We start from the raw sequence: 27,994 nt of genomic DNA on the forward strand, positions 1-27,994 counted from the left end.
CTGGAATGTCAGGTCCATGAATCAAGGCAAATTGGGAGTGGTCAAACAAGAGATGGCAAGGGTGAACATCAACATTCTAGGAATCAGCGAACTAAAATGGACTGGAATGGGTGAATTTAATTCAGATGACCATTATATCTACTACTGCTGGCAGGAATCCCTCAGAAGAAATGGAGTAGCCATCATGGTCAACAAAAGAGTCCAAAATGCAATACTTGGATGCAATCTCAAAAACGACAGAATGATCTCTGTTCGTCTCCAAGGCAAACCATTCAAAATCACAGATATCCAAGTCTATGCCCCAACCAGTAATGCTGAAGAAACTGAAGTTGAATGGTTTTATCAAGACCTACAAGACCTTTTAGAACTAATACCCAAAAAAGATGTCCTTTTCATTATAGGGGACTGGAATGCAAAAGAAGGAAGTCAAGAAACAGGCAAATTTGGCCTTGGAATGTGGAATGAAGCAGGCCAAAGACTAATCGAGTTTTGCCAAGAGAGAATGCACTGGTCATAGCAAACATCCTCTTCCAACAACACAAGAGAAGACTCTACACATGGACATCACCAGATGGTCAACACCGAAATCAGACTGATTATATTCTTTGCAGCCAAAAATGGAGACACTCTATACAGTCAACAAAAACAAGACCAGGAGCTGACTGTGGCTCAGATCATGAACTCCACATTACCAAATTCAGACTTAAATTGAAGAAAGTAGAGAAAACTGCTAGACCATTCAGGTATGACCTAAATCAAATCCCTTATGATTATACAGTGGAAGTGAGAAATAGATTTAAAGGCCTAGATCTGATAGACAGAGTGCCTGTTGAACTATGGAATGAGGTTCGTGACATTGTACAGGAGACAGGGATCAAGACCATCCCCATGGAAAAGAAAAGCAAAAAAGCAAAATGGCTGTCTGGGGAGGCCTTACAAATAGCTGAGAAAAGGAGAGAGGAGAAAAGCAAACGAGAAAAGGAAAGATATAAGCATCTGAATAAAGAGTTCCAAAGAATAGCAAGGAGATATAAGAAAGCCTTCTTCAGTGATCAATGCAAAGAAATAGAGGAAAAGAACAGAATGGGAAAGACTAGAGATCTCTTTAAGAAAATCAGAGATACCAAGGGAACATTTCACACAAAGATGGGTTCAATAAAGGACAGAAATGGTCTGGACCTAACAGAAGCAGAAGATATTAAGAAGACGTGGCAAGAATACACAGAAGAACTGTACAAAAAAGATCTTCATGACCCAGATAATCATGATGATGTGATCACTAATCTAGAGCCAGACATCCTGGAATGTGAAGTCAAGTGGGCCTTAGGAAGCATCACTACGAACAAAGCTAGTGGAGGTGATGGAGTTCCAGTTGAACTGTTTCAAATCCTTAAATAATCAGGGTGACAATATACAGCCTTGATGTACTACTTTTCCTATTTGGAACCAGTCCGTTGTTCCACGTCCAGTTCTAACTGTTGCTTCCTGAGCTGCATATAGGTTTCTCAAGAGGCAGGTCAGGTGGTCTGGCATTCTCATCTCTTTCAGAATTTTCCACAGTTTATTGTGATCCACACAGTCAAAGGCTTTGGCATAGTCAATAAAGCAGAAATAGATGTTTTTCTGGAACTCTCTTGCTTTTTCCATGATCCAGCAGATGTTGGCAATTTGATCTCTGGTTCCTCTGCCTTTTCTAAAACCAGCTTGAACATCTGGAAGGTCACGGTTCACGTATTGCTGAAGCCTGGCTTGGAGAATTTTGAGCATTACTTTACTAGCATGTGAGATGAGTGCAATTTTGTGGTAGTTTGAGCATTCTTTGGCAATGCCTTTATTAGGTATTGGAATGAAAACTGACCTTTTCCAGTCCTGTGGCCACTGCTGAGTTTTCCAAATTTGCTGGCATATTGAGTGTAGTAGCACTTTCACAGCATCATCTTTCAGGATTTGAAATAACTCAACTGGAATTCCATCACCTCCACTAGCTTTGTTCATAGTGATGCTTCCTAAGGCCCACTTGACTTCACATTCCAGGATGTCTGGCTTTAGGTGAGTGATCACACCATTGTGATTATTGGGTCGTGAAGATCTTTTTTACACAGTTCTTCTGTGTATTCTTGCCACTTCTTCTTAATATCTTCTGCTTCTGTTAGGTCCATACCATTTCTGTCCTGCTTTGGTATCTCTAATTTTCTTGAAGAGATCTGTAGTCCTTCCCATTGTGTTGTTTTCCTCTATTTCTTTGCATTGATCACTGAGGAAGGCTTTCTCATCTCTCCTTGCTATTCTTTGGAACTCTGCATTCAGATGGGAATATCTTTCCTTTTCTCGTTTGCTTTTCACTTCTCTTCTTTTCACAGCTATTTGTAAGGCCTCCTCAGACAGCCATTTTGCTTTTTTGCATTTCTTTTTCTTGGGGATGGTCTTGATCCCTGTCTCCTGTATAATATCACAAACCTCCATCCATAGTTCATCAGGCACTCTGTCTATCACACCCAGTCCCTTAAATCTATTTCTCACTTCCACTGTATAATCATAATGGATTTGATTTAGGTCATACCTGAATGGTCTGGTGGTTTTCCCTACTTTCTTCAATTTAAGTCTGAATTTGGCAATAAGGAGTTCACGATCTGAGCCACAGTCCATATCTATAGTTCCTCCTAATCTGTGGTTTAGCATCCACGGAGTCAACCAACCAAAGACCACGCATTGTAGTATTTACTATTGAAAAAAAATCTGTGTATAAGTGGACCTGTGCTACTCAAATCTGTGTTGCCCAAGGTTCAAGTGTATTGTGTGTGTGTGAGAGATACAGTGTGTGTCTATGTAAGAGAGAGAATGTGTGTGTGTGTCTGCAGAAGAGAATCTACCAACCTCCCATGAGAAAGGATGAAAATTCAGTTTCAATGGAGAAGTCTACAAGGTAGCAAACTTTTCATTCTTTCTTACCTAAAAATGGCTCCCAGCAAATAGCTTTCATTATAACTGTAATTTTATTCTGGTAGATTCCAGAATTAAAACCATTTCCCTAAAGAGAATACCTTCTCTATGAATGCAAAATCACCGTATATGGCTTTTAATGTCACTGGCGCTCATATATCACTTTGTATTTATGTATTATAAATATATATTTCACCAGAGGCTTAATGTGGTTCTGGGCCTCTGGAGGCTCCTTACAGGTTCAGATATGGTATGAATAGAACGTGGCAGTTCCCAAATAATAAAGAGTAATAACTCCATCTAGTCAAGGCTGTGGTTTTTCCAGTGGTCATGTATGGAGAGTTGGACTGTGAAGAAAGCTGAGTGCCGAAGAATTGATGCTTTTGAACTGTGGTGTTGGAGAAGACTCTTGAGAGTCCCTTGGACTGCAAGGAGATCCAACCAGTCCATTCTGAAGGAGATCAGCCCTGGGATTTCTTTGGAAGAACTGATGCTAAAGGTGAAACTCCAGTACTTTGGCCACCTCATGTGAAGAGCTGACTTACTGGAAAAGACTCTGATACGGGGAGGGATTGGAGGCAGGAGGAGAAGGGGACGACAGAGGATGAGATGGCTGGATTGCATCACTGACTCAATGGACGTGAGTCTGAGTGAACTCCGGGAGTTGGTGATGGACAGGGAGGCCTAGCATGCTGCGATTCATGGGTCGCAAAGAGTCGGACATGACTGAGCGATTAACTTAACTGAATAACACACTACCAATAAAAATAAGCAAGGATATTTTAAGTGTTTCCTGTGTGCCAAGGACTTTTCTAAGCACTCTGTCTGAGGTTACTCAAGGATCTGACCATTTATCAGATTGCCCAATTTAAGAGGTCCTTGGATATCCTTGAGCATTTGCACAATTTATCAAAACAAAAAACAAAAACAGATCCTTACCTCTCACCATACACACAAAAATTAACTCATAATGTACAATAGGCATATATGTAAAGAAAAAAATTATAAAATTTGTAGAAGAAATGGGAAAATTTTTGTGACCTTGGAAAAGCAAACATTTCACCAAAAATATGATCCCATAAAAGCAAAAAAAAAAAATTGTTAATGTGGACTTCCTTTGTTCTTCAGAAAGTGAGAAGTGTTAGTTGCTCAGTCGTGTTCAACTCTTTGCAAACCCATGGACTGCAGCCCGCCAGGCTCCTTTGTCCATGGGATTTTCCAGGCAGGAATACTGGAGTGAGTTGCCATTCTCCTCTCCAGGGGATATTCCCAACCCAGGGATCAAACCCCGGTCTCCTGCATTTCAGGCATATTCTTTACCCTTAGCCATTAGAAGACACCATTAAAAGAATGAAAAAATTAAAATAGGATAAAGTATTTACCAATCTTATATCTGATAAAGGACTTATATTTAGAATATGTTTAAAAAGAAAAAAAAAACTTGATAAGAAGACAAACTACCCAGTTCAAAATGGATAAAATATTTGAATAAGCATTTTATAAGAAAAGGTATATAAATAGCTAATCTGCACATAGAAGGATGCTCAAGAATATTAAAATGCAAATTAAAAATAAGAGAAATCACTACACATCCATCAGAATAACTATATTCCAAAAAGACTGACATTATCAAATCTTGGGGATGACATAGAACATCTTCATACTTTGCTGGTGGGAATGTAAAATGGTACAGTAACTTTAGAAAGGGCTTCTCAGGTGGGGCTAGTGGTAAAGAACACATTGGCCAATGCAAGAGACACAAGAGACGCAGGCTTGATCCATGGGTTGGGAAGATCTTCTGGAGGAGGGCATGGCAACCCACTCCAGTATTCTTTCCTGGAGAATCCCATGAACAAAGGAGCCTGGCAGGCTATAGTCCATACAGTTGCAAAGAGTCAGACATGACTAAAGTAACTTAGCATGCACACACTCAACTTTAGAATACAGGCTGAGAGTTTAAGTTAAATATATACTTAGCATACAACCCAGCATGCATCCATATACTCATAGCAAATTGCTCATAATAGTCAAAAACGGAAAGAATCCAAACGTCCATCAAATAGTGAACAGAAAGGGAAAAAAAGTTCTATGCATAGAGTATCAGTCATCAACAAAAAGGAATGAACTACTAATATGTAGAACAACATGGATAAACCTCAAAAACATTATTCCAAGTAAAAGAAGTCAGACACAAAAGACAACATATTATACAAATCCATTTACATAAAATTTCTAGCAAAGAAAAACATTCAAAGATACAAAATAGATCAGTGTTGTTGGGACTGAAGTACACATAGAAATTGAATCCAAATACCCATTAGGAAATATGAGGTGATAGAAATATTCTAAACTGGATTGTGATGATGGCTCACAGCTATATACATTTTCTAGAAATCACTTAACTACAGTTACAATGGGTAAAGTTTGTGATATGTAAGTTATGCCTTATTAAAGCTATTAAATAAGGAAGGAAAGGAGAAATGACCCCACTTTTCATATAAGAACAGTATTTCAATCTCACTGCCTTGTTGATATGGAGAAGGAAATGGCAACCCACTCCAAATTCCTTGCCAGGAATCCCATGGACAGAAGAGCCTGGTGGGCTACAGCCCATTGGGTCGAAGAGTCGGACACAACTTAGGAACTAAATCACCAACCACATTGCTGATGAGGGAAATATCTTTAATAGAAGAATTCCAGCTAACAAATACAGAAAAATGACAATATTAGAAAAACCACATTTGGTAACTTCTAATGAAAACATGGGTCTCAAGGAATACTAAAGCTATTAATTAGATGACAGACTGTAGAGGAAATTTATTATGGAATAACATCAGGCTGATACTGCCTGAAGCAAAAAAAAGTCAATCTTAATATCACTAAACTTAAGACAAGCAGATATTATATGCCACCTGATATGATGTACAATAAGTACAGAACACCAATTATGAAGGATTCTTGTGGGGGAAAAAAAAAGAAGCCTAAACTGAACCAAACCTTTAGGTCTAATTATCAGTTTACATAACACTATTGCCAAAAAGAAAATAAAATAAGCATGGATCAAACCAAACCTTTAGCTCTAACTATCCGTTTACATAATACAAGTGATGAATAAGCTAAACAACACTTTAAGGAAGCAATCAACCAAATCCAAACTATAGGATATGCTAAAGAACTTGATTTTTCTAAAAAACTCACAGCATTAGGGGGAAAAAAGTGAGAGACACTATTATAGAAAAAAATAACCCTAAGAGCTAAACAGCCATAAACAGAATATGAACCATATCTTCATGGGATCCTGATTTTAACAAACCAACTGTATAAAGACATTGTGATGACAACTGGAGAAATTTGCACAATGACTAAATATTTGATGTTAACATGGAACTATTACTAATTTTGTTAGGTATGATACCAGTAGAGAGGTTTTATTTTCTTAAAAAAAAAAAACCAACAAAACTATCAATTAGAGGTCATGCCAGAATATTTGCAATGAAGTAATGTATGTAGAGACTTTTCTTTTAAATATTCCAACTTTTCTTTAAGTGTCAAGGTGAAGGAGTCAATTCCTAGGCAGATTGATAAGAAGTTCAGGGTCACCAAGGAGGAGAAAGGGGTCTGGGGCTCCCAAAGTGGAAATGGGTCTGGAATTCTCAAGGAGGAGGAAAGGACAAACTTTTTTTGTTTACATTCCTTGCTGCTGCTGCTGCTAAGTCACTTCAGTCATGTCCGACTCTGTGTGACCCCACAGACGGCAGCCTACCAGGCTCCGCCGTCCCTGGGATTCTCCAGGCAAGAACACTGGAGTGGGCTGCCATTTCCTTCTTCAATGCATGAAAATGAAAAGTGAAAGTGAAGTCGCTTAGTCGTGTCTGATTCCTAGTGACCCCATGGACTGCAGCCTACCAGGCTCCTCCATCCGTGGGATTTTCCAGGCAAGAGTACTGGAGTGGGTTGCCATTGCCTTCTTAGTCTTAGTTAATTACACAACTCAGTTTAAACTCTGTACTAGGGATTATACAACAATGTATCCTGCTTGAGGACAGTTTCTCCTTCCTGAAAACCTTCTGACTAATCCTGATAGTTTAGAATGTATATTATGGGAGAAGGTCTGGTAGGATCTTTCTATTATTAAATTTTAATCTTATTATCCTAAAATGTAAATTGTGGGAGTGGGTCTGGTAAAATTTTCACAGACTCCAAACATTCTTTTGATTCACTGTAATAACTAATTAAAAGGTATATAATTCCATTGCTAACACTAGCAAAGGGGGGCACTCTCTATCCCCCTTCTAATGTCTGTGTCAGAAGCATTCTCTATTTTATACTTTTAACAAAGCTTTATTACACAAAAGCTCTGAGTGATCAAGCCTCGTCTCTGGCCCCGGATTGAATTCTTCTCCTCCGCAGGCCAAGACTCCCAGCGTCTTTCACAGTTCAGCAACAACCTTTCAAGGGTTAACATACAGTACAATAGGCAAATGTCAAAAACTATTAAAGCTAATAGGTATTATGGGATTTCATCATTCCAACCCTTCTACTTTTAGTACAGTTTTAATTTTCGTATCAGTAAGGTTAGGACACAACAAAAAGTTGCAAAACTGAGAAGAAAATAAAAGAAAAAGGAGCCCAAAACTCACCAGAGAGGTCAGGGATAAAGACTCTCGTGAAGTCATCAGAAGACATGTTAAAAAAAAAGACAGGTAAAACATGAGGCCAAGTGCTTGGAGAATATCATATAAGGAGAGAGTAGAAACTAAGTAAAAAGAAACCATAGAATTGAAGCCAGAAGAATGCCAATATTTAAAGACAGGATGGACAAACACAAATTTGAGAAAGATACCAAAAAGTAGAATATCACTGACAAGAGAAGAGACTTAACAGAAAAACTGAATCCGGGAAATCAAGGCAAGAAAGATTCCAGATAATAATCATCATCAAGTACCCTTCTTAGAGCTCCTAAATTTCAAATCAAAGAGAAAAATAATTATGTTTAACAAAATTTCAGAATGATGAGAGAAATAATTATCTTCATGTTTTCTGAGATGTACAGTTTACCAGGTACTGAACACGATGTTCAGAAGAATTAGAAACCATTTACCCACTAGCAACAGGTGGCTCAAATGGTAAAGAATCTGCCTGCAATGCAGGAGACTTGGGTTTGATCCCTGCGTAGGGAAGATCCCCTGGAGAAGGATTTCCAAGGGTAGAAATGAACCAGCCCTATTTCTATCTTTATGTCCAGATTCTAGTATGGTGCCAAGTTGCATGTTTCTATATTGCCAGACTCCCAACGGGGTGCAAACCCCTGGGAAGGGAAATGGGAGGGACAGCTGACACCGATGAGGCTCAACATCGCTGGCATTTTGAGCCACAGTTATACATTAGACCAATCTGGTAATTCCTAATCCCTTTCTGATTACAAAGATAAGTAACAGAGCTTTTCACTTCATATTCAGAACTCGAATAACTTCTCCCCAATATACTTTGCATTGATGTTCTCACAAATAACTGGATCTTTTTAAAGTTGATTCCTAGCACTTTGAGGAATTTACTGCTAACCACAACCTTGAAAATGTCACTTTCAAATAATTGATTTATATACTATGTACAATAAAAGCACAAAAGCAAATATATATTTTAAGCTACTATTACTTCATCTTCTATTATTTACTCTCTTGACTTGATGTTGAAGCTGAAACTCCAGTACTTTGGCCACCTGATGCGAAGAGCTGACGCATTTGAAAAGACCCTGATGCTGGGAAAGACTGAGGGCAGGAGGAGAATAGGATGACAGAGGATGAGATGGTTGGATGGCATCACCGACTCAATGGACATGGCTTTGGGTGAACTCTGGGAGTTGGTGATGGACAGGGAGGCCTGGCATGCTGTGGTTCATGGGGTCACAAAGAGTTGGACATGACTGAGCGACTGAACTGAACTGAACTGACTTGCAACACAATGAGGTTAAAGACAGATTTTTGTTTGCAGGGCAGAATCCCACTTAACACGAATCATAATCCTTACATCATTAACAACCCATAACATCTTAGTCAACAAAAAGTTCAAATAACTCTTTTTGTTATTTACAGATCAAACCCAGAAAAAGGAAAAATTCCCCATCTCTGCAGCACATGTATTTTTTTTTTTATTGCTTCCAGGTATATTCTGAAATTCTAAAAAAAGTAGGGGGAAAAAAAAGGGCCTCACCTTGAGATTTGTCAACTTCTCATTAGACTCTCTTTGACTTTTATCTAACTCAGGATTAAACAACATAATTCTAAAATCTCTCAGAATCAGGAATTAAAAGTTAAAAACTTACATTCAAGCTGTGCAACCACATCTCCAGGGTCCACTGCTTCAGGGAACACCTATGGTGAGAGAAAGCAGAGAGAAGCAAGATGGAGAAGAGAAAGTAAAAGGAAGACATATATGAGACAGTCTTTGTGCTTTGCTTCTCTTTGCCAGAATATTCCTTTCCCAACCAAAGAAACTTTTGACATTATTGAGAATTGTCACTTCTCCGTTTCCCATGATCACCATGCAAGGTTTTACCAACAAAAAAAATTACAGCTGGTTCTGCTTCCCTTTCCAATTCCATCTGCTAGCAGTCTTCTCGTTGTGACCATGGTCGTATTTGCCTTCTTGCTGCTCCTCCTGCTCAGTAAGCTTATTCCCAAGAAGACACCTTTATATTTGCTGTTCCTCTGCTTAGAATGCTTTTACCCTAGACATTTAAATACTATCTCATAATTCAGACTCAATTTCAATGTTACTGCCTTCTCTGACCACCACCTTCAAAACAGACAATCCTCTTAATCCCTCTATTCCCTTACCCTCCCTTTATTCTCTTCATGACAGCTCAGTTCAGTTTAGTCACTCAGTCGTGTTCAACTCATTGCAACCCCATGGACTGCAGCATGCCAAGCCTCCTTGTCCATCACCAACTCCCAGAGTTTACTCAAACTCATGCCATTCAAACATCTCATCCTCTGTCGTCCCCTTCTCCTCCCGCCTTCAATCTTTCCCAGCATCAGGATCTTTTCAAATGAGTCAGTTCTTCGCATCAGGTGGCAAAAGTATTGGAGCTTCAGCTTCAACATCAATCCTTCCAATGAATATTCAGGACTGATTTCCTTTAGGATGGACAGGTTGGATCTCGCAGTCCAAGGGACTCTCAAGAGTCTTCTCTGATACCACAGTTCATGACACTTACCATCTAAAAGTGTATTACTCATGCATTTACTTGATTACTGTTTGTTTTTCCTATTATAATGAAAGCTCCAAGAGGGGAAAATGTTTGTCTTATTTACTCAGTGCCTAGAATAGTACATAGAACAGAGCTGGTACTCAGTATTTATTCCTGGAGAAGAGAAAGGAAAATGAGGAAGGAAGGAAGGAGGAAGGGAAGAAAGGGAAGGAAGGAAGGAGGGAACTAGGAAAGGAAAGAAAGGTGAGGAATACAATGGGTAATAATTAATCAAAAGCATCAGATTCAAGGGAAAAAAAGAAAAGAGATCTATAGAAAGAAACACCACAAGACAGCCATAAGTAAAATATGACCTATTCTTACCTATTAAAATCTCCCCTTTCTCTCTAAGAAGATAAGTATTTATAATTCAAGGAGCTATTTTTTACATAAAGATCACTAAGACAATTTTAGAAGTAAACTGATACATCAAGAAAAAGAGGTAACTGATTCAGTGTATAATATAAGGAATATTTATTTTCAAGCTTCCAGATTTAAATTATAAATCTTTTCAATTAAAGTGCATATTCAAATTTTGTGCTATTCATATTTTGGAACCACTTCAATTTTTTTATTTGTTAACCTTTCATAGAATATTTGAACTCACCTTTTCAAACACCATTCTGGCATTGAAGACCAAGGGAAAATTGGCTGGGACACACTGTGTCTTTTTGTACTGGCCAAACACACAGATGCTAAGATAGATGTCCTCCTTGTCTTTCAGCACCACTCCTGGGCAAGTTACCTGAAAGAAATTAGAGAGATGAATGTGACTGCTTCATGAATTCCCTAAACTGTCATATTAAAATAACTTACCAAGCATTACATAAAAACACCAGTCTGCTAAGCTAATAAAAATATGCACAGGTTAAAAAAAGAGAGAGATTCTAGTGTTTACAGAGTTAAATGAAATGCCTTATAACTTCCATCCCTCTGAGAAATCTATGATTTTCCACTTGGTTACTTGTGCGACATTTGAAGCTCTACATACTGGCTCTTGGGACAGACACTAATAGTTTTAAACAGTTAGCCTTAGGCTCCCACTTTATGTAGAATGCTGACATAAACTTATTCAGCATCATTTAATCACAAAGGAAGATTCAGCAGAAATAAAGCACTATACTAGAAGACAAGAAAATACCAAAACAAAGCACAAATCTGACCTGTAGTGCCCTAAGTCGCAGCCCATATACACCCTCATCAAAAGAAATACGACAAACTTCCAAAGCAAGTGAATTGTAGTTTCCAGCCTGTGAAATATTTTTTAAATATAAAACTGTACTTAACTATTCTCAGGATTGACACGACGACGTAGGGTTTCTAAAACATACACAGCAAGGTCTTTCCAATTTCTGCCATATTTCATTGCCAGTGATCAACTATCCTTAGTAGAATATAGAAGACTGTCTAAGATTTGAATCCAATTTATCACATAACTATATTACTCAGTATCTCCAAAAACTACAAAGTATATGTGTTATTGTTTCCTGAACACACACATGGATTTCTTGCCACACATTCTTTCATTATCTGGATTACTATTTCATTCCATATCCTCCTCACCTACTTCTATCTCCCAAGGCTTTCCATTAACTGCCATCTCAATACACAAAATTTCTCTTGATTTTCCAATTATCTCTACTGAATTCACTCTAATTCAAACACTTGTTGTGAATTTATTATATTCAAGTAAATAAGTTGTAGCTTCTCATAGCATTTTACAGTTCTTTTAAGCCCTAATTATTGTCTCCCTGCACATCAATCAAATAGGTACACCTCACCTCTTTAATTGGAGAAGGCAATGGAGACCCACTCCAGTGCTCTTGCCTGGAATATCCCAGGGCCGGGGGAGCCTGGTGGGCTGCCATCTACGGGGTCGCACAGAGTCATATGTGACTGAAGTGACAGCAGCAGCAGCAGCAGCACCTCTTTAACTTGACTATAAACTCCTGAGAACAGAAATTCTAATTTCCTCATCAATGTAGCCAAATACTCAGACTCTCAGTATTAAAAAGCAGCTTAGAAATAATCTAGTAAAGTTCAAATTTTTCATGTAGGAAAACAACAGACCGCCCCCCCCAATAAAGACAAGGTAATTTACTACTTAAAGTCACACAATAAGTGAGTCACTTCATGTCCCTTTGTATCTAGCAGCTAAAATTATTTTCTGTGCCATTCTTTGAGTCTGTCTACCTCTTATTCTATTTTCTACTTTTGTCCTAATAATTCACTACTGATTATTAAAATCAATCAAGGTCCTCAGAAATTTCACTCTGTCTGAAAGCTTCATTTTCTACTGCCTCATTTAAACCAAACCTGTTAGAGTCCTACATATCTGTTATGCTTACAGATGTGACTGCTCCAAATTGAGATGGATCGTTAGTATAAAACACAAGATTTTGAAGATTTTTGAAGACTTGTTCTGAAGTATTTTAAGGAATTTTTACAAAAAAAAGTGTAAAATATCTCATTAACAACTTCTATATTAACTACATGTTGAAGGGATAATACTTTGATATACTGAATTAAATAAAATTATTATAAAGTTAATTTATCACTTATAATTTATCACTAGTGATAATTTATCACTTTATAATTTATCACTTACTTAGTGCAACTAGTTTATACTGTGCAGTACAGCTCTAATTGTCCTCACTGGAAACTGCTGAGTGTTTTCCCAATTTGTTGTACATGTAAGAAGACATGATATTTTTTCTTATCTACAATTCTACAAATTCTGCCATTCTTTAAAGGAATACCATGGAACATTCCAAAAAGAAGGCATTAAGAGAAGGTTTAAAGACAATCCTATGGAACAAATAGAAAATAAATAGCAAACTGGTTGACTTAAAACAGTCATATGGATAATTATTGCTTTTGTTTTTGTTGTTGTTCAGTTCCTAAGTCATGTCCACTTCTTTGCAACATCATGGACTGTAGCATACCAGGCTTCTCTGTCCTCCACTATCTCCTGGAATTAGCTCAAATTCATGTCTGTTGAGTTGATGATACTATCTAACCATCTCATCTTCTGCTGATCCCGTCTCCTCCTGCCCTCAATCTTTCCCAGCATCAGAGTCTTTTCCAATGAGTCAGCTCCTTGCATCAGGTGGCCAAAGGACTGGAGCTTCAGCTTCAGCATCAGTCTTTCCAAAGGATAGTCAGGGTTGATTTCATTTAGGATTGACTGGCTTGACATCCTTGTAGTTCAAGGGACTCTCAAGACTCTTCTCCAGCATCACAACTCAAAGGCATCAAGTCTTTGGTGCCCAGCCTTCTTTATGGTCCAATTCCACATCTGTACATGACAACTGGGAAAACCATAGCTTTGACTATACTGACCTTTGTCAGCAAAGCAATGTCTGTGCTTTTTAATATGCTGTCTAGGTTTGTCATAGCTTTTCTCCCAAGGAGCAAGCATATTTTAGTTTCATGGCTACAGTCACCATCCGCAGTGATTTTGGACCCAGGAAAACAAAATGTGTCACTGCTTTTACTTTTTTCCCTTCTATTTGCCATAAAGTGATGGGACTGCATGGTCTGATCTTAGTTTTCTGAATGTTGAGTTTCAGGCTAGCTTTTTCACTCTCCCGTTGCACTCTCAAGAAGGGTTTTAGTTCGTCATCACTTTCTGCCATTAGAGTGGTGTATCTGAGGTTGCTGATATTTCTCCCAGCAATCTTGATTCCAGTTTGTGATTCATCCAGTCCAGAATTCCACATGATAAACTCTGTATAGAATTTAAATTAACAGAGTGATAATATATAGCCTTGCCATACTCCTTTCCCAATTTTGAACCAGTCAACTGTTTCATGTCTGCTTCTAACTGTTGCTTTTTGACCCACATAGACATTTCTCAGGAGACATCTCTTAAAAAACTTTCCAGTTTGTTGTGATCCACACAGTCAAAGGCTTTAGCTTAATCAATGAAGCAGATGTTTTTCTGGAACTCCCTTGCTTTCTCCATGATCCAATAAATGTTGGCAAATTATAATTTATATAGGACAACAAGTTTGTCCTTGTTCTTAGAGGATTTACACTGAAATATTTAGTGGTAAAGTGTCTGAATATAAGCAACTTCCTTTCAAATATCTCATCACTATATTTATATTTCTATATCTCTACTTATATCATAGAGAGAGATAAATAAATCAGATGTGAAACAATCAGACCCTCTGTAAAAGCAGTGAGAATGTCAACAAAAACTGTCAAAATCAACTCTTTAGAGTTCTGGAAGTTAACCAGAGGTTTGCAACAATCTAAGGAGCATTTATTCAAGAAAAATAGTTGACATACTTTATTCCCAATGTCCTCCACTCAGGTCTACTATACCCTTGAAAACGAAAATTCTTATGAAAACTAGCAGCCCCACTGTCATTGTAGGAAAGCAGATTTAAAGCTACCCCAAAGGCCCATGCCTAAAAAACTGTCATTATTTGACCTGTCGGACAGTATTCTGGAAACCTCCATTCACAGGGCTTCTTTTTATTTAATCTGAATCAGAACTTGGTTACAACAAACATCCTTTACCTGCAAGGCATCTGTCAAGAACAATAAACAGCTATTATTTAACATCATGGATGCTTGAAATTGGAGCAAAAAAATAAGTGATCAAAACATTTAAAAGGCAAAGCTGGATAACTGTGTGTTTGTGTGAGTGTGTGTGTGTCTTGTCTGTGTTTCTGTGTGTCCCTGTGCGTGTATGTGCTAGGCAGGGTGTCTCTGACAAGCTATGATACTCTTGGCAATTGAGAAGATCACACACATGTGTGGGGATGTGTATGCATCTGGAAATTACCTAAGGAAACCCTAATCTCTCACCTCTGACTGATTTGAGGCTTTGAAATGTTGAAAGTGAAGACTAGGAAAGAACTGAAAAACGCATTCAAGGCATAGAAAGCATGTCCCAACATGCAACAGAGATACTGAGCAAAGGCTGGGGGACTTACTGGTTCAAGGCACTTAAGGAAGTATAAATCGTGTTATTAAAGGGCCATAAAGCTAACTAAGCAGAGACTTCAATGACAACACTCAACAAAGAACACAGATTTTACAGAATGAAGACTTTAGCTCAGGAAAGTAACTAAACAAACAAAAAGCAACAACAGTGGCAAAAATAAATAAACTCTGAGAAATAGAGGGAGTCTTATTAACACAGTTCCACATTATATTATTTAAAATGTCTAGTTTTCAACAAAACTTATGACATGTAAAGAAACAAGAGAATGACTTATACATGAAGGCAGTCAACAGAAAGTGTCCTTGAGGAAGCCCAGAAATTTGGCTTACTAAACAAAAGCTTTAAATCATCTGTTACAAATATGCACAAAGGACTAATGAAAACCTTACCTCAAGATGTAAAGAAAAGTATGGCAGTGTGGCAATGATGTTTCATCAAATAAGGAATATCAATAGATAGCTAGAAATTACTTTAAAAAATAGAAATTTTAGAGTTTGAAAATACATAATAAATGAAAATTTCACTACAGAATGTCAAGAGCAGATATAGGCTGGCAGAAGAAAGAATAAATGAACCTGAAATGTAGTCAATTGAGATTATCCAGCCTGAGGTACAGAAAAAGAAAAGAAAAATGAATAGTCTCTGAGACCTGTGGGAAACCATAAGGCACAGGAACATAGATATAGTGGGACCCCTAAAATAGAGGACAAATAGCCAGAAAGAACAGCTGCTGAAATAATGGGTGGAAACTTCTGAAATTTCAAGAAAAACAATCTATTTATTCAATCCAGCAAACTCCAATCACTCCAATCACACACATCATAATCAGACTTTCCAAAGGCAAAGATGAAAAATCTTGAAAGAAGCAAAGGGAAAATGTTTCAGTAGGTACTAGAAAACCTCAGCAGTAATAACAGCTGGTTCCCCATGAGAAGCATGAAGCAGAAGAAGGTGGAATGATGCATGCAAAGTACTAAAAGAAGGCATTCGATAGTCCAATATCCAGGATATTCTCCTTCACAAAAGATGGGAAATTAAACAAAAAGATAATTTATCATGAGAACTTCCCTACAAGAATCACTAAAGAAAATCCCTCAAATAATTTAGAAAGGACACCAGCTGAAATGTACAGGAAAAACTAAACACCAGGAAGGGAACTACACAGGTAAACCTAGGACAATATAATCGTATTTTTCTCTCATTTACCCATTCTTATTTAAAATAAAATTGAATAAAGCAACAATTACTAAATTATGTTGAAGAGTGTATAGGTATAAAGATGTTATCTGCATGATAATGAAATTATAAAGAAGAGGAGAGGGAACAAACTAAATAAAAGCAAAGGTTTTATGCATTATTCAAATTAAATTGGCATTAATCCATACTATATTGTTAAAAATTAAAATATTAACTGTGAACCCCAGAACAACCACTAAGAAAATAACTCAGAAAATACAGTAATAGAAACAAGAGAATTAAAATGGCACACTAGATACTAGTTAACACAAAAGAAGTCCCTAATGTAGAAAGAGAGAAACAAAAAAGGCATGAATACAGAAAAGACAGAAAACAAATAGCAAAATGACAAAGGTAAAGCCTACCTTATCTTACATTAAAGGTAAACTGACTAAACACTCTAGTCAAAAGGTAGAGTTTAGCAAAATGGACTAAAAACTATAATCCAGGTTTCCCTGGTGGCTCAGTGGTAAAGAACCCAAAGCAGGAGACATGGGTTTGACCCCTGGTCTGAGAAGATTCCACGTGCTATGGAACGACTAAGTCCACGCGCCACAAGTACTGAGCCTGTGCGCTAGAGCCCAGGAGCCACAACCACTGTGCCCACATGCTGCAACGACTGACGTCCACACACACTAGAGCCCGTGCTCTGCAATAAGGGAAGCCACTGCAGCGAAACGCCGTGTACCACAACTAGAGAGATGCTCCTGCTCACCACAGCTAGAGAAAAGCTATACAGCAGTGAAGACCTAGCACAGCCAAAAAATAAATTAAATTTTTACAAAATACATTAAAAGAAATTGCAATACAACCATGTGTTGAAAGCAAGAGACTCACTTTAAATTCAAAGACACAAATGGGTTGATAAGTAAAAGAGTGAAAAAAATAACCTATGCATTATAAATGACATAACAATTAAAAACACAGGCAATAATTAAACTTTAAGACGACACAACAACATAAAGATATATGTACTTAACAACCCCAAAATACATGAAGGAAAAACCAACTGGCATCTCTCTAAAGAAGATTAACAAATGGCAAAAAGCACATGAAAACATGTTCAACATCATTAGTCACTAAGGAAATATAAATCAAAATCACAATGAGATTTCTCTTCATACTCACTAAGATGGCTATAAATAAAAAGATGGACAAAACAAGTGTCAGGGAGGGTGTCAAAAAGTTGGAACCCTTATACTGTGCTGATGGAAAAGTAAAATGGTATAGTCACTATGGTAAAATTTTTGTAGTTCCTCAAGAAAAGAAAACAGTCACCACAAGAACCAGCAACTTGCTAGGTATACACCCAGGAGTAATGAAAACATACGTCCACACAGTAATATGTACAAGACTATAACAGCATTATTCGTAATAGCCAAAACGTGGATACAACCCAAATGTCAACCAACTGATGGATAAGCTAAATGTGGTATATCCATACAATAGAATATGATTTGGTCATAAAAAGGAATAAAGCACTTGTAAGATACTGATATATACTATGACATGGATGAATATTAAAAACATTATGCTAAGTGAAAGAAGTCAGACAGAGAAGTCCACATATTATATAATTCCACTTATAAAAATGTTCATTATAGGTAAATCCATAGATCTAGAAATTAGCTTAGTGGTAGCCAGGGGTTGGGGGAGAGGGAGATGAAATTATGAAATTTCTTTTTGAGGTAATGAAAATGTTCTGGAACTAGCAGTGAGTATTGTACAACCTCATGAATATATGAAAATTTACTGAACTGGATACTTTAAAATTATGGATTTTATGATATGTGAATTATTTCTCAAATTTTTAAAAGATTCAGGATTAAACTAAAACTATAGAAAAAGATATACCATACATTCACTATCATAAGAAAGCTAGGGTAGCCATTTTAATATGATATAAAGTAGACTTCAGAGAAAGATTACCAAGGTTAAAGTGGAACACTTCATATAAATTAAAAATTTGATTTATGAAAAGATATAGAAAATTAAATTGTATGTACATGGCATCCGGTCCCATCACTTCATGGGAAATAGATGGGGAAACAGTGGAAACAGTGTCAGACTTTATTTTTGGGGGCTCCAAAATCACTGCAGATGGTGACTGCAGCCATGAAATTAAAAGATGCTTACTCCTTGGAAGAAAAGTTATGCCAACCTAGATAGTATATTCAAAAGCAGAGACATTACTTTGCCGACTAACGTCCGTCTAGTCAAGGCTATGGTTTTTCCCGTGGTCATGTATGGATGTGAGAGTTGGACTGTGAAGAAGGCTGGGTGCTGAAGGATTGATGCTTTTGAACTGTGGTGTTGGAGAAGACTCTTGAGAGTCCCTTGGACTGCAAGGAGATCCAACCAGTCCATTCTGAGGGAGATCAGGCCTAGGATTTCTTTGGAAGGAATGATGCTAAATCTGAAACTCCAGTACTTTGGCCACCTCATGCGAAGAGTTGACTCATTGGAAAAGACTCTGATGCTGGGAGGGATTGGGGGCAGGAGGAGAAGGGGACGACAGAGGATGAGATGGCTGGATGGCATCACTGACTCAATGGACATGAATCTTAGTGAACTCCGGGAGTTGGTGATGGACAGGGAGGCCTGGCATGCTGTGATTCATGGAGTCGCAAACAGTCGGACAAGACTGAGCGACTGAACTGAACTGAAATAATATAGTGTCAAAGTAATGAAGAAAAAAATTATGTAACTGAATTTTGACACTTCCCAGTAACCGATACAATAATAAGAAAAAAATCATAAAGGGTATAGAAGACATAGACAACAGCATTCAAGTAATTTGACCTAACTGACATTTACATAATACTCTATACAACAGAAGATACAGTTTTTTACAAGTACACATGAAAGCATGCAATAAGACAGATGATATGAGCCATAAAACAAGTCTCAATAACCATAAAAGGATATAAGTTCAATATGCAAAAAATTAATTTTATTTCTATATATTAGCAACAATGTTTTAGAAAATTTAACACCATTTATAATATCATTAAAATCTAAGACATGTACTACTTAGGTACAAATTTAACAAAACGTGTAAGACATGTATTCTGAAAACTACAGACATTACTGAGAGAATATGAAAGAAAATTAAAGAAATTTATACAACCTGAAAATAATGTTAAGTATTTAGAATCTTTCATCTAATAAGGGGAGAAAATTCCATAAAAAACAAAAATTATGAAATCAAAATAGGTAAAAATGTAATTATTTGGCATATGTTTAAAAAGAGACACTAAATGAAAAATCCTAGAATACGTAGTCAATGAAGTTAAAAATCTTAATAGAGAAGATTTAAAATTTTAAGTTAATAAGAAAATAATACTACAGAGTTATCTCAAAATAAGAAGATATAAAAATAAATATTATACCAAAAGTACTTAAGAAAATATAAAAGTTCCAATATATGTCTAATTGTACTGTCAGCAGAAAAGAGAGAACAGCATAGAAACAATATTGATAGATATAAAAGCTAAGAATTTCCCAGATCAGCAGAAACCTATAAATTCTCAGATCAAAGTACAAACCCAGTGAAAAACAGAATAGAAATGAATATATAATTCTAAACATCATAGTGTACTAGAATGCATCAAGGATAAAGTGAAAATACATTATCATAGTGAAGAGTTTAATATCAAGACTGAAGATTTTATTACCTCCATTACAGTCTGGTACTGGTTATATGCAGACAAAAAATTTAATATAGACTTAAAGATATTTCAGAGAAAATAAACGATCTGATAATGGCAGATAGAACCCTACTTCCAGCAAATAAATTAATATATCATTTTCAAGTAAATATGGAACATTTGCAATAATTGGATTATTTATAAATATACACATAATAATTGGAAAATAATACGTTGGAAATTGTAACAAAAACAATCAGTATTACCCAAATTTCATTCAATACTCACAATGCAATTAAATTAAAACATATTAGGATTTTGCCATTGGTCCAGTGGTTAAGAATCTGCCTTCCAAGGCAGGGGAGACAGGTTCAGTTCCTGGTCTGGGAAGATCCCACATGGGGCAGGGCAACTAAACCCATGAGCCACAACTACTGAGCCAGTGCTCTAGAGCCCATATGCAGCAACTACTGAAGTCTCTGCAACAAGAGAAGCCACCAAAATGAGAAGCCTGTGCACCACAACTGGAGAGTAGCTCCCACTCATCACTAGAGAAAGCCTGCGCACAACAATGAAGACCAGCAGAGCCAGAAACAATTAAATAAATGAATGACTTTTAAAAAATACCACAATGAAAGACAGAATGTATGTATATGTGTGTGTGCATGCATGGAGAGTGGGGAGAGAGGAAAAGGAAGGAAGAAAAAGACACATATAAATCCTATATATCTTGAAATTTAAACTCTTAAAATAGCTCATAAGCCAAAGTAAATAGTATAAAATAAATTTTATAAAAATTATAAAATATTCAGTATTTTCCTGGAGGAGGAAATGGCAAACAATTCCAGTATTTTTGCCATTAAAAAAAAAAAATCCCATGGACAGAGGAGCTTGGTAGGCTACAATCCATGGGGTGTCAAAGAGTTGGACACAACTGAGCAACTGAACAACACAACACTAGACTTAGGGAAAACCATTCAGTATAATTCAAGCTCAGAATATTTTTTAAATTATGGGGGATTCCAGGGTAGTCCAGTGGTTAGGACTCTACACTCTCACTTCTAAGGTCCCTGGCTCAATCCCTGCTAGAGACCTAAGATTCCATATCACATAACCCAAACAGTGTGGAAAAAAACAATTAGGAATAGAAGGGAACTTTCTTAACTTAATAAAATCCTACATCTAATATTATATTAGGTTGAAATATATGAAATTGTCATTGCTTTTTAAAGTCAAAAACAAGTCCACTGACAGCATTTTTGTAAGATTCAATCTAATACCGGTGACTTCAGCATAACTTAAATAAAATGACAAGTATATGTACTGTTATTCCCACTACTTAACACTGTACTAGTCAAGACATAAGTAAGAAAAAGAAAAAAGATTGTACAGAAGTCAAAACTGACTTTATCTGTAAACATGATTTTCCACATAGAAAATCCAAATAACTTATATGAGATTTCACCAATGTTGCTGAATTCAAAATATGCAAGGACATGTACAGAAATGTTCATAGGAGCCCAAGTCCTAATATTACAAAATTGGAAAAAAATGAAAATGTCATCAACAATAGAAATGACATAGAGAAAAGGAATAGTTTTCCAAGTTCAGTTCAGTTCAGTAACTCAGTCGCAGTCGTGTCCAACTCTTTGTGATCCAATGGATTGCAGCACGCCAGGCTTCCCTGACTATCATCAACTCCTGGAGCTTGCTCAAACTCATGTCTATCAAATCAGTGATGCCATCCGACATTCTCATCCTCTGTTGTCCCCTTCTCCTCCCACCTTCAATCTTTCCCACTATCAGGGTCTTTTCCAATGAGTCAGTTCTTCGCATCAGGTGGCCAAAGTATTAGAGCTTCAGCTTCAGCATCAATCCTTCCAATGAATATCCACGACTGATTTCCTTCAGAATGGACTGGTTTGATCTCCTTGCAGTCCAAGATTCTTGCAAGAGTCTTCTCCAGCACCAAGTTCAAAAGCATCAATTCTTAGGCACTCAGCTTTCTTTACGGTCCAACTCTCACACCTATACATGACTACTGAAAAAAGCATAGCTTTGACTAGATGGACCTTTGTCGCCAAAGTAACGTCTCTGCTTTTTAATATGCTGTCTAGGTTGGTCATAGCTTTTCTACCAAGGAGCAAGCATCCTTTAATTTCATGATGTAGTAACCATCTGCAATGATTTTGGAGCCCAAGAAAATAAAGTATCTCACTGTTTCCATTGTTTACCCATCTATTTGCCATGAAGTGATGGGAGAGGATGTCATGATCTTAGTTTTCTGAATGTTGAGTTTTAAGCCAACTTTTTCACTCTCCTCTTTCATTTTCATCAAGAAGCTCTTTAGTTCTTATTTGCTTTCTGCCATGAGGGTGGTGTCATCTGCATATCTGAAGTTACAGATATTTCTCCCTGTAATCTTGATTCCAGCTTCTACTTCAATCAGCCTGGCATTTTGCAAGATGTACTCTGCATATAAGTTAAAACAGCAGGGTGACAATATACAGCCTTGATGCACTCCTCTCCCTGTTTGGAACCAGTCCATTACTCTATGTCCAGTTCTAACTGTTACTTCTTGACCTGCATACAAATTTCCCAGGAGGCAGGTAAGGTGATCTGGTATTCCCCTCTCTTGAAGAATTTTCCAGTTTGTTGTGACTCGCACAAAGGCTTTGGTGTAGTCAACCATGCAGAAGTAGATGTCTTTTCTGGAACTCTCTTGCTTTTTGTATGATGCAATGAATGTTGGCGATTTAATCTCTGGTTCCCTTGTCTTTTCTGAATCCAGCTTCAGAGTTCATGTACTATTGAAGCCTCCTTGGAGAATTTTGAGCATTACTTTGCTATTGTGTGAGATGAGTTCAGTTGTGCAGTAGTTTGAGCATCTGGAACTCTCTTGCTTTTTCTATGATGCAGTGGATATTGGCAATTTGATCTCTGGTTCCCTTGTCTTTCCTAAATTCAGCTTCACAGTTAATGTACTACTGAAGCCTTGCTTGGAGAATTTTGAGCATTACTTCACTATTGTGTGAGATGAGTGCAGTTGTACAATAGCTTGAGTATTCTTGGGCATTGCCTTCTGTGGGATGGGAATGAAAACTGACTTTTTCCAGTCCTGTGGCCACTGCTGAGTTTTCCAAATTTGCTGGCATACTGAGTGAAGCACTTTCACAGCATCATTTTTTAGGATTTGAAATAACTCAACTGGAATTCCCCTCACTTCCACTAGTTTTGCTGGTAGTGATGGTTCCTAAGGTCCACTTGACTTCGCACTGCAGGATGTCTGGCTCTAGGTGAGTGATCACACCACTGTGGTTATTTGGGTCATTAAGATCTTTTTTGTGTAGCTCTTCAGTGTATTCTTGGACCTCTTCTTAACATCTTCTGCTTCTGATAGGTCTGTACCAATTCTGTTCTATACTGTGTCCATCTTTGCATGAAATATTCCCTTGGTATCTCTTAATTTTTTTGAGGAGATCTCTAGTCTTTCCCATTCTATTGTTTTTCTCTGTTTATTTGCACTGATCACTGAGGAAGGCTTTCTTATAGCTTCTTACTACTCTTTGGAACACTGCATTCAGATGGGTATATCTTTCCTTTTCTCCTTTGCCTTTAGCTTCTCTTCTTTTCTAAGCTATTTGTAAGGCCTCCCTAGACAACTATTTTGCCTTTCTGCATTTCTTTTTCTTGGGAATAGTCTTGATCACTGTCTCCTGTACAATGTCATGAACCTCTGTCCATATTTTGTCAGGTACTCTATCAGATCTAGGGCTTCCCTGGTGGCTCAGAGGTTAAAGCGTCTGCCTCTAATGCAGGAGACTTGGGTTCGATCCCTGGGTCAGGAAGATCCTCTGGAGAAGGAAATGGCAACCCACTCCAGTAGCTTGCCTGGAGAATCCCATGGATGGAAGAGCCTGGTGGGCTACAGTCCAGGGGGTCGCAAAGAGTCGGACACGACTGAACTGTCCATATTTCATCAGGTACTCTATCAGATCTAACCCTGTGAATTTATTTGTCACTTCCACTGTATAATCATTGAGTTAGACAAGGCTGCTGGTCCATGTGATCAGATTGGTTAGTTTTCTGTGACTGTAGTTTTCATTCTGCCTGCCCTCTGATGGATACGGATAAGAGGCTTATAGAAGCTTCTTGATAGGAGAGACTGACTGATGGGGAAACTGAGTCTTGTTCTGATGGGCACGGCCATGCTCAGTTCAGTTCAGTTCAGTCACTCAGTCATGTTTGACTCTGCAACCCCATGAATTGTAGCATGGCAAGCCTCCCTGTCCATCATCAACTCCCAGAGTTCACTCAAACTCATGGCCATCGAGTCAGTGATGCCATCCAGCCATCTCATCCTCTATCCTCACCTTCTCCTCCTGCCCCCAATCCCTCCCAGCATCACAGTCTTTCCCAATGAGTCAACTCTTCTCATGAGGTGGCCAAAATTTTGGAGTTTCAGCTTCAGCATCAGTCCTTCCAAAGAACACCCAGGACTGATCCCCTTTAGAATGGACTGGTTGGATCCCCTGCAGTCCAAGGGACTCTCAAGAGTCTTCTCCAACACCACAGTTCAAAAGCATCAATTCTTCAGCGCTCAGCTTTCTTCACAGTCCAACTCTCACATCCATACATGACTACTGGAAAAACCATAGCCTTGACTAGACGGATCTTAGTCGGCAAAGTAATGTCTCTGCTTTTGAATATGCTATCTAGGTTGGTCATAACTTTCCTTCCAAGGAGTAAGCGTCTTTTAATTTCATGGCTGCAGTCACCATCTGCAGTGATTGTGGAGCCCCCCAAAATAAAGTCTGGCACTGTTTCCACTGTTTCCCCATCTATTTCTTATGAAGTGATGGGACTGGATGCCATGATCTTTGTTTTCTGAATGTTGAGCTTTAAGCCAACTTTTTCACTCTCCTCTTTTACTTTCATCAAGAGGCTTTTCAGTTCCTCTTCACTTTCTGCCATAAGGGTGGTGTCATCTGCACATCTGAGGTTATTGATATTTCTCCCGGAAATCTTGAAATGGAGTACTTGGATGCAATCTCAAAAATGACAGAATGATCTCTGTTCGTTTCCAAGATAAACCATTTACTATCACAGTAATCCAAGTCTATGCCCCAACCAGTAATGCTGAAGAAGCTGAAGTTGAACGGTTCTATGAAGACCTACAAGACCTTTTAGAACTAACACCCTGAAAAAGATATCCTTTTCATTATAGGGGACTGGAATGCTAAAGTAGGAAGACAAGAAACACCTGGAGTAACAGGCAAATTTGGCCTTGGAGTACAGAATGAAGCAGGGCAAAGGCTAATAGAGCTTCGCCAAGACGACACACTGATCATAGCAAACACCATCTTCCAACAACACAAGAGAAGGCTCTACACATGGACATCATCAGATAGTCAACAGCGAAATCAGACTGATTATATTCTTTGCAGCCAAAGGTGGAGAAGCTCTATACAGTCAGCATAAACAAGACTGAGAGGTGACTGTGGCTCAGATCATGAACTTCTTATAGCTGAATTCAGACTTAATTGAAGAAAGTAGGGAAAACTGCTAGACCATTCAGGTATGACCTAAATCAAATCCCTTATGATTATACAATGGAAGTGACAAAGAGATTCAAGAGATTAGATCTGATAGAGTGCCTGAAGACCTATGGACAAAGGTTCGTTACTTTATACAGGAGGTAGTGATCAAGACCATCCCCAAGAAAAAGAAATGCAAAAAGGCAAAATGGTTGTCTGAGGAGGCCTTACAAATAGCTGTAAAAAGAAGAGAAATCAAAGGCAAAGGAGAAAACAAAAGATACACCTATTTGAATGCAGAGTTACAAAGAATAGCAAGGAGAGATAAGAAAGCCTTCCTCAGTGATTACTGCAAAGAAATAGAGGAAAACAATAGAATGGGAAGACTAGAGACCTCTTCAAGAAAATTAGAGATAACGAGGGAACATTTCATGCAAAGATGGGCTCGATAAAGGACAGAAATGGTATGGATCTAACAGAAACATAAGATATTAAGAAGAGGTGGCAAGAATACACAGAAGAACTATACAAAAAGGATCTTCATGACCCAGATAACCATAATGGCATGATCACTCACCTAGAGCCAGACATCCTTGAATGTTAAGTGAAGTGGGCTTTAGGAAGCATCACTGCCAAAAAGCCAGTGGCGGTGATGGAATTCCAGTTGAGCTATTTCAAATCCTGAAAGATGATGCTGTGAAAGTGCTGCACTCACTATGCCAGCAAATTTGGAAAACTCAACAGTGGCCAGGGGACTTGAAAAGGGCAGTTTTTATTCCAGTCCCAAAGAAGGGCAATTCCAAAAAATTCTCAAACTACTGCACAACTGCACTCATCTCACACACTAGCAAAGAAATGCTCAAAATTCTCCAAGCCAGGCTTCAACAGTAGGTGAAAGAGAACTTCCAGATGTTCAAGCTGGATTAGGAAAGGCAGAGGAACCAGAGATCAAATTGCCAACATCCGTTGGATCTTCAGAAAAGCAACAGAGTTCCAGAAAAACACCTACTTCTGCTTTATTGACTACGCCAAAGCCTTTGACTGTGTGGTTCACAACAAACTGTGGAAAATTCTTCAGGAGAGTGGAATACCAGACCACCTGACCTGCCTCCTAAGAAATCTGTATGCAGGTTAAGAAGCAACAGTTAGAACTGGACATGGAACAACAGAATGGTTCCAAATTGAGAAAGGAGTACGTCAAGGATATATATTGTTACTCTGCTTCTTTAACTTCTATGTGGAGTACATCATGGGAAATGTTGGGCTAGAAGAAACACAAGCTGGAATCAAGATTGCCAGGAGAAATATCAATAACTCAGACATGCAGATGACACCACCCTTATGGATGAAAGTGAAAAAGAATTAAAGAGCCTCTTGATGAAAGTGAAAGAGGAGAGTGAAAAATGTGGCTTAAAGCTCAACATTCAGAGAACTAAGATCATGGCATCTGGTCCCATCACTTCATGGCAAATAGATGGGGAAACAATGGAAACAGTGACAGACTTTATTTTCTTGTGCTCCAAAATCACTGCAGATGGCAACTGCAGCCATGAATTTAAAAGATGCTTCCTCCTTGGAAGAAAAGCTATGACCAACCTAGACAGCATATTAAAAAACAGAGACATCACTTTGGCAACAAAGGTCCATTTAGTCAAAGCTATGGTTTTTCCAGTAGTCATGCATGGATGTGAGAGTTGGACTATAAAGAAAGCTGAGCACCTAAGAATTGATTCTTTTGAACTGTCGTGTTGGAGAAGACTCTTGAGAGTCCCTTGCACTGCAAGGAGATCCCACCAGTCCATCCTAAAGGAAATAAGTCCTGAATATTCATTGGAAGGACGGATGCTATAGTTGAAACTCCAATATTTTGGCCACCTGATGTGAAGAACTGACTCTTTGAAAAAGACCCTGATGCTGGGAAAGATTGAAGGTGGGACGAGAAGGGGACTATAGAGGATGAGATGATTGGATGGGATCACTGATTTGATGGACATGAGTTTGAATAAAATCCAGGAGTTGGTGATAGACAGGGAAGCTTGGCGTGCAGCAGTCCATGGGGTCACAAAGAGTCAGACATGACTCAGTGACTGAACTGACTGTATAATCATAAGGGATTAAACAGCCAGCAGGTACATGAAAAGATATTCAACATCGCAAATCATCAGGGAAATGCAAATCAAAGCTACAATTAGATATCACTTCACACATGTCAGAAGAACTATCATGAAGAAGACATGCTATAACGAGTGTTGGTGAGGATCTAAAGAAAAGGGAATCGTAAAGACACTGCTTGTGGGAATGCACATTGCGCATAGCCACTATGGAAAACAGTATGGAGGCTCCTCAACTAACCCAAAATAGAATGACTATATAGGATCCAACAATCCTAATTTTGGATGTTTACCCAAAGGAACTGAAATCA

The 27,994-nt window shown here is 38.0% G+C and overlaps 1 protein-coding gene across 2 annotated transcripts in view; it reads right to left on the reverse strand.

Moving 5' to 3' along the window:
• Nucleotides 1-27,994, reverse strand: part of SPATA6 (spermatogenesis associated 6) — a 167,716-nt gene that overhangs the window by 130,995 nt on the left and 8,727 nt on the right. For both annotated transcript variants that reach the window (XM_018043965.1, XM_005678448.3), the window contains exons 2-3: nucleotides 10,797-10,934; nucleotides 9,263-9,311 (exon numbers count right to left, since the gene is read on the reverse strand). In XM_018043965.1, the coding sequence (XP_017899454.1) occupies nucleotides 9,263-9,311; nucleotides 10,797-10,934 (187 nt within the window). The remainder of the gene's footprint in view (nucleotides 1-9,262; nucleotides 9,312-10,796; nucleotides 10,935-27,994) is intronic.

The sequence above is a fragment of the Capra hircus genome, chromosome 3 (genome assembly GCF_001704415.2).
Source record: "Capra hircus breed San Clemente chromosome 3, ASM170441v1, whole genome shotgun sequence".
NCBI classification, from domain to species: Eukaryota; Metazoa; Chordata; class Mammalia; order Artiodactyla; family Bovidae; genus Capra; species Capra hircus.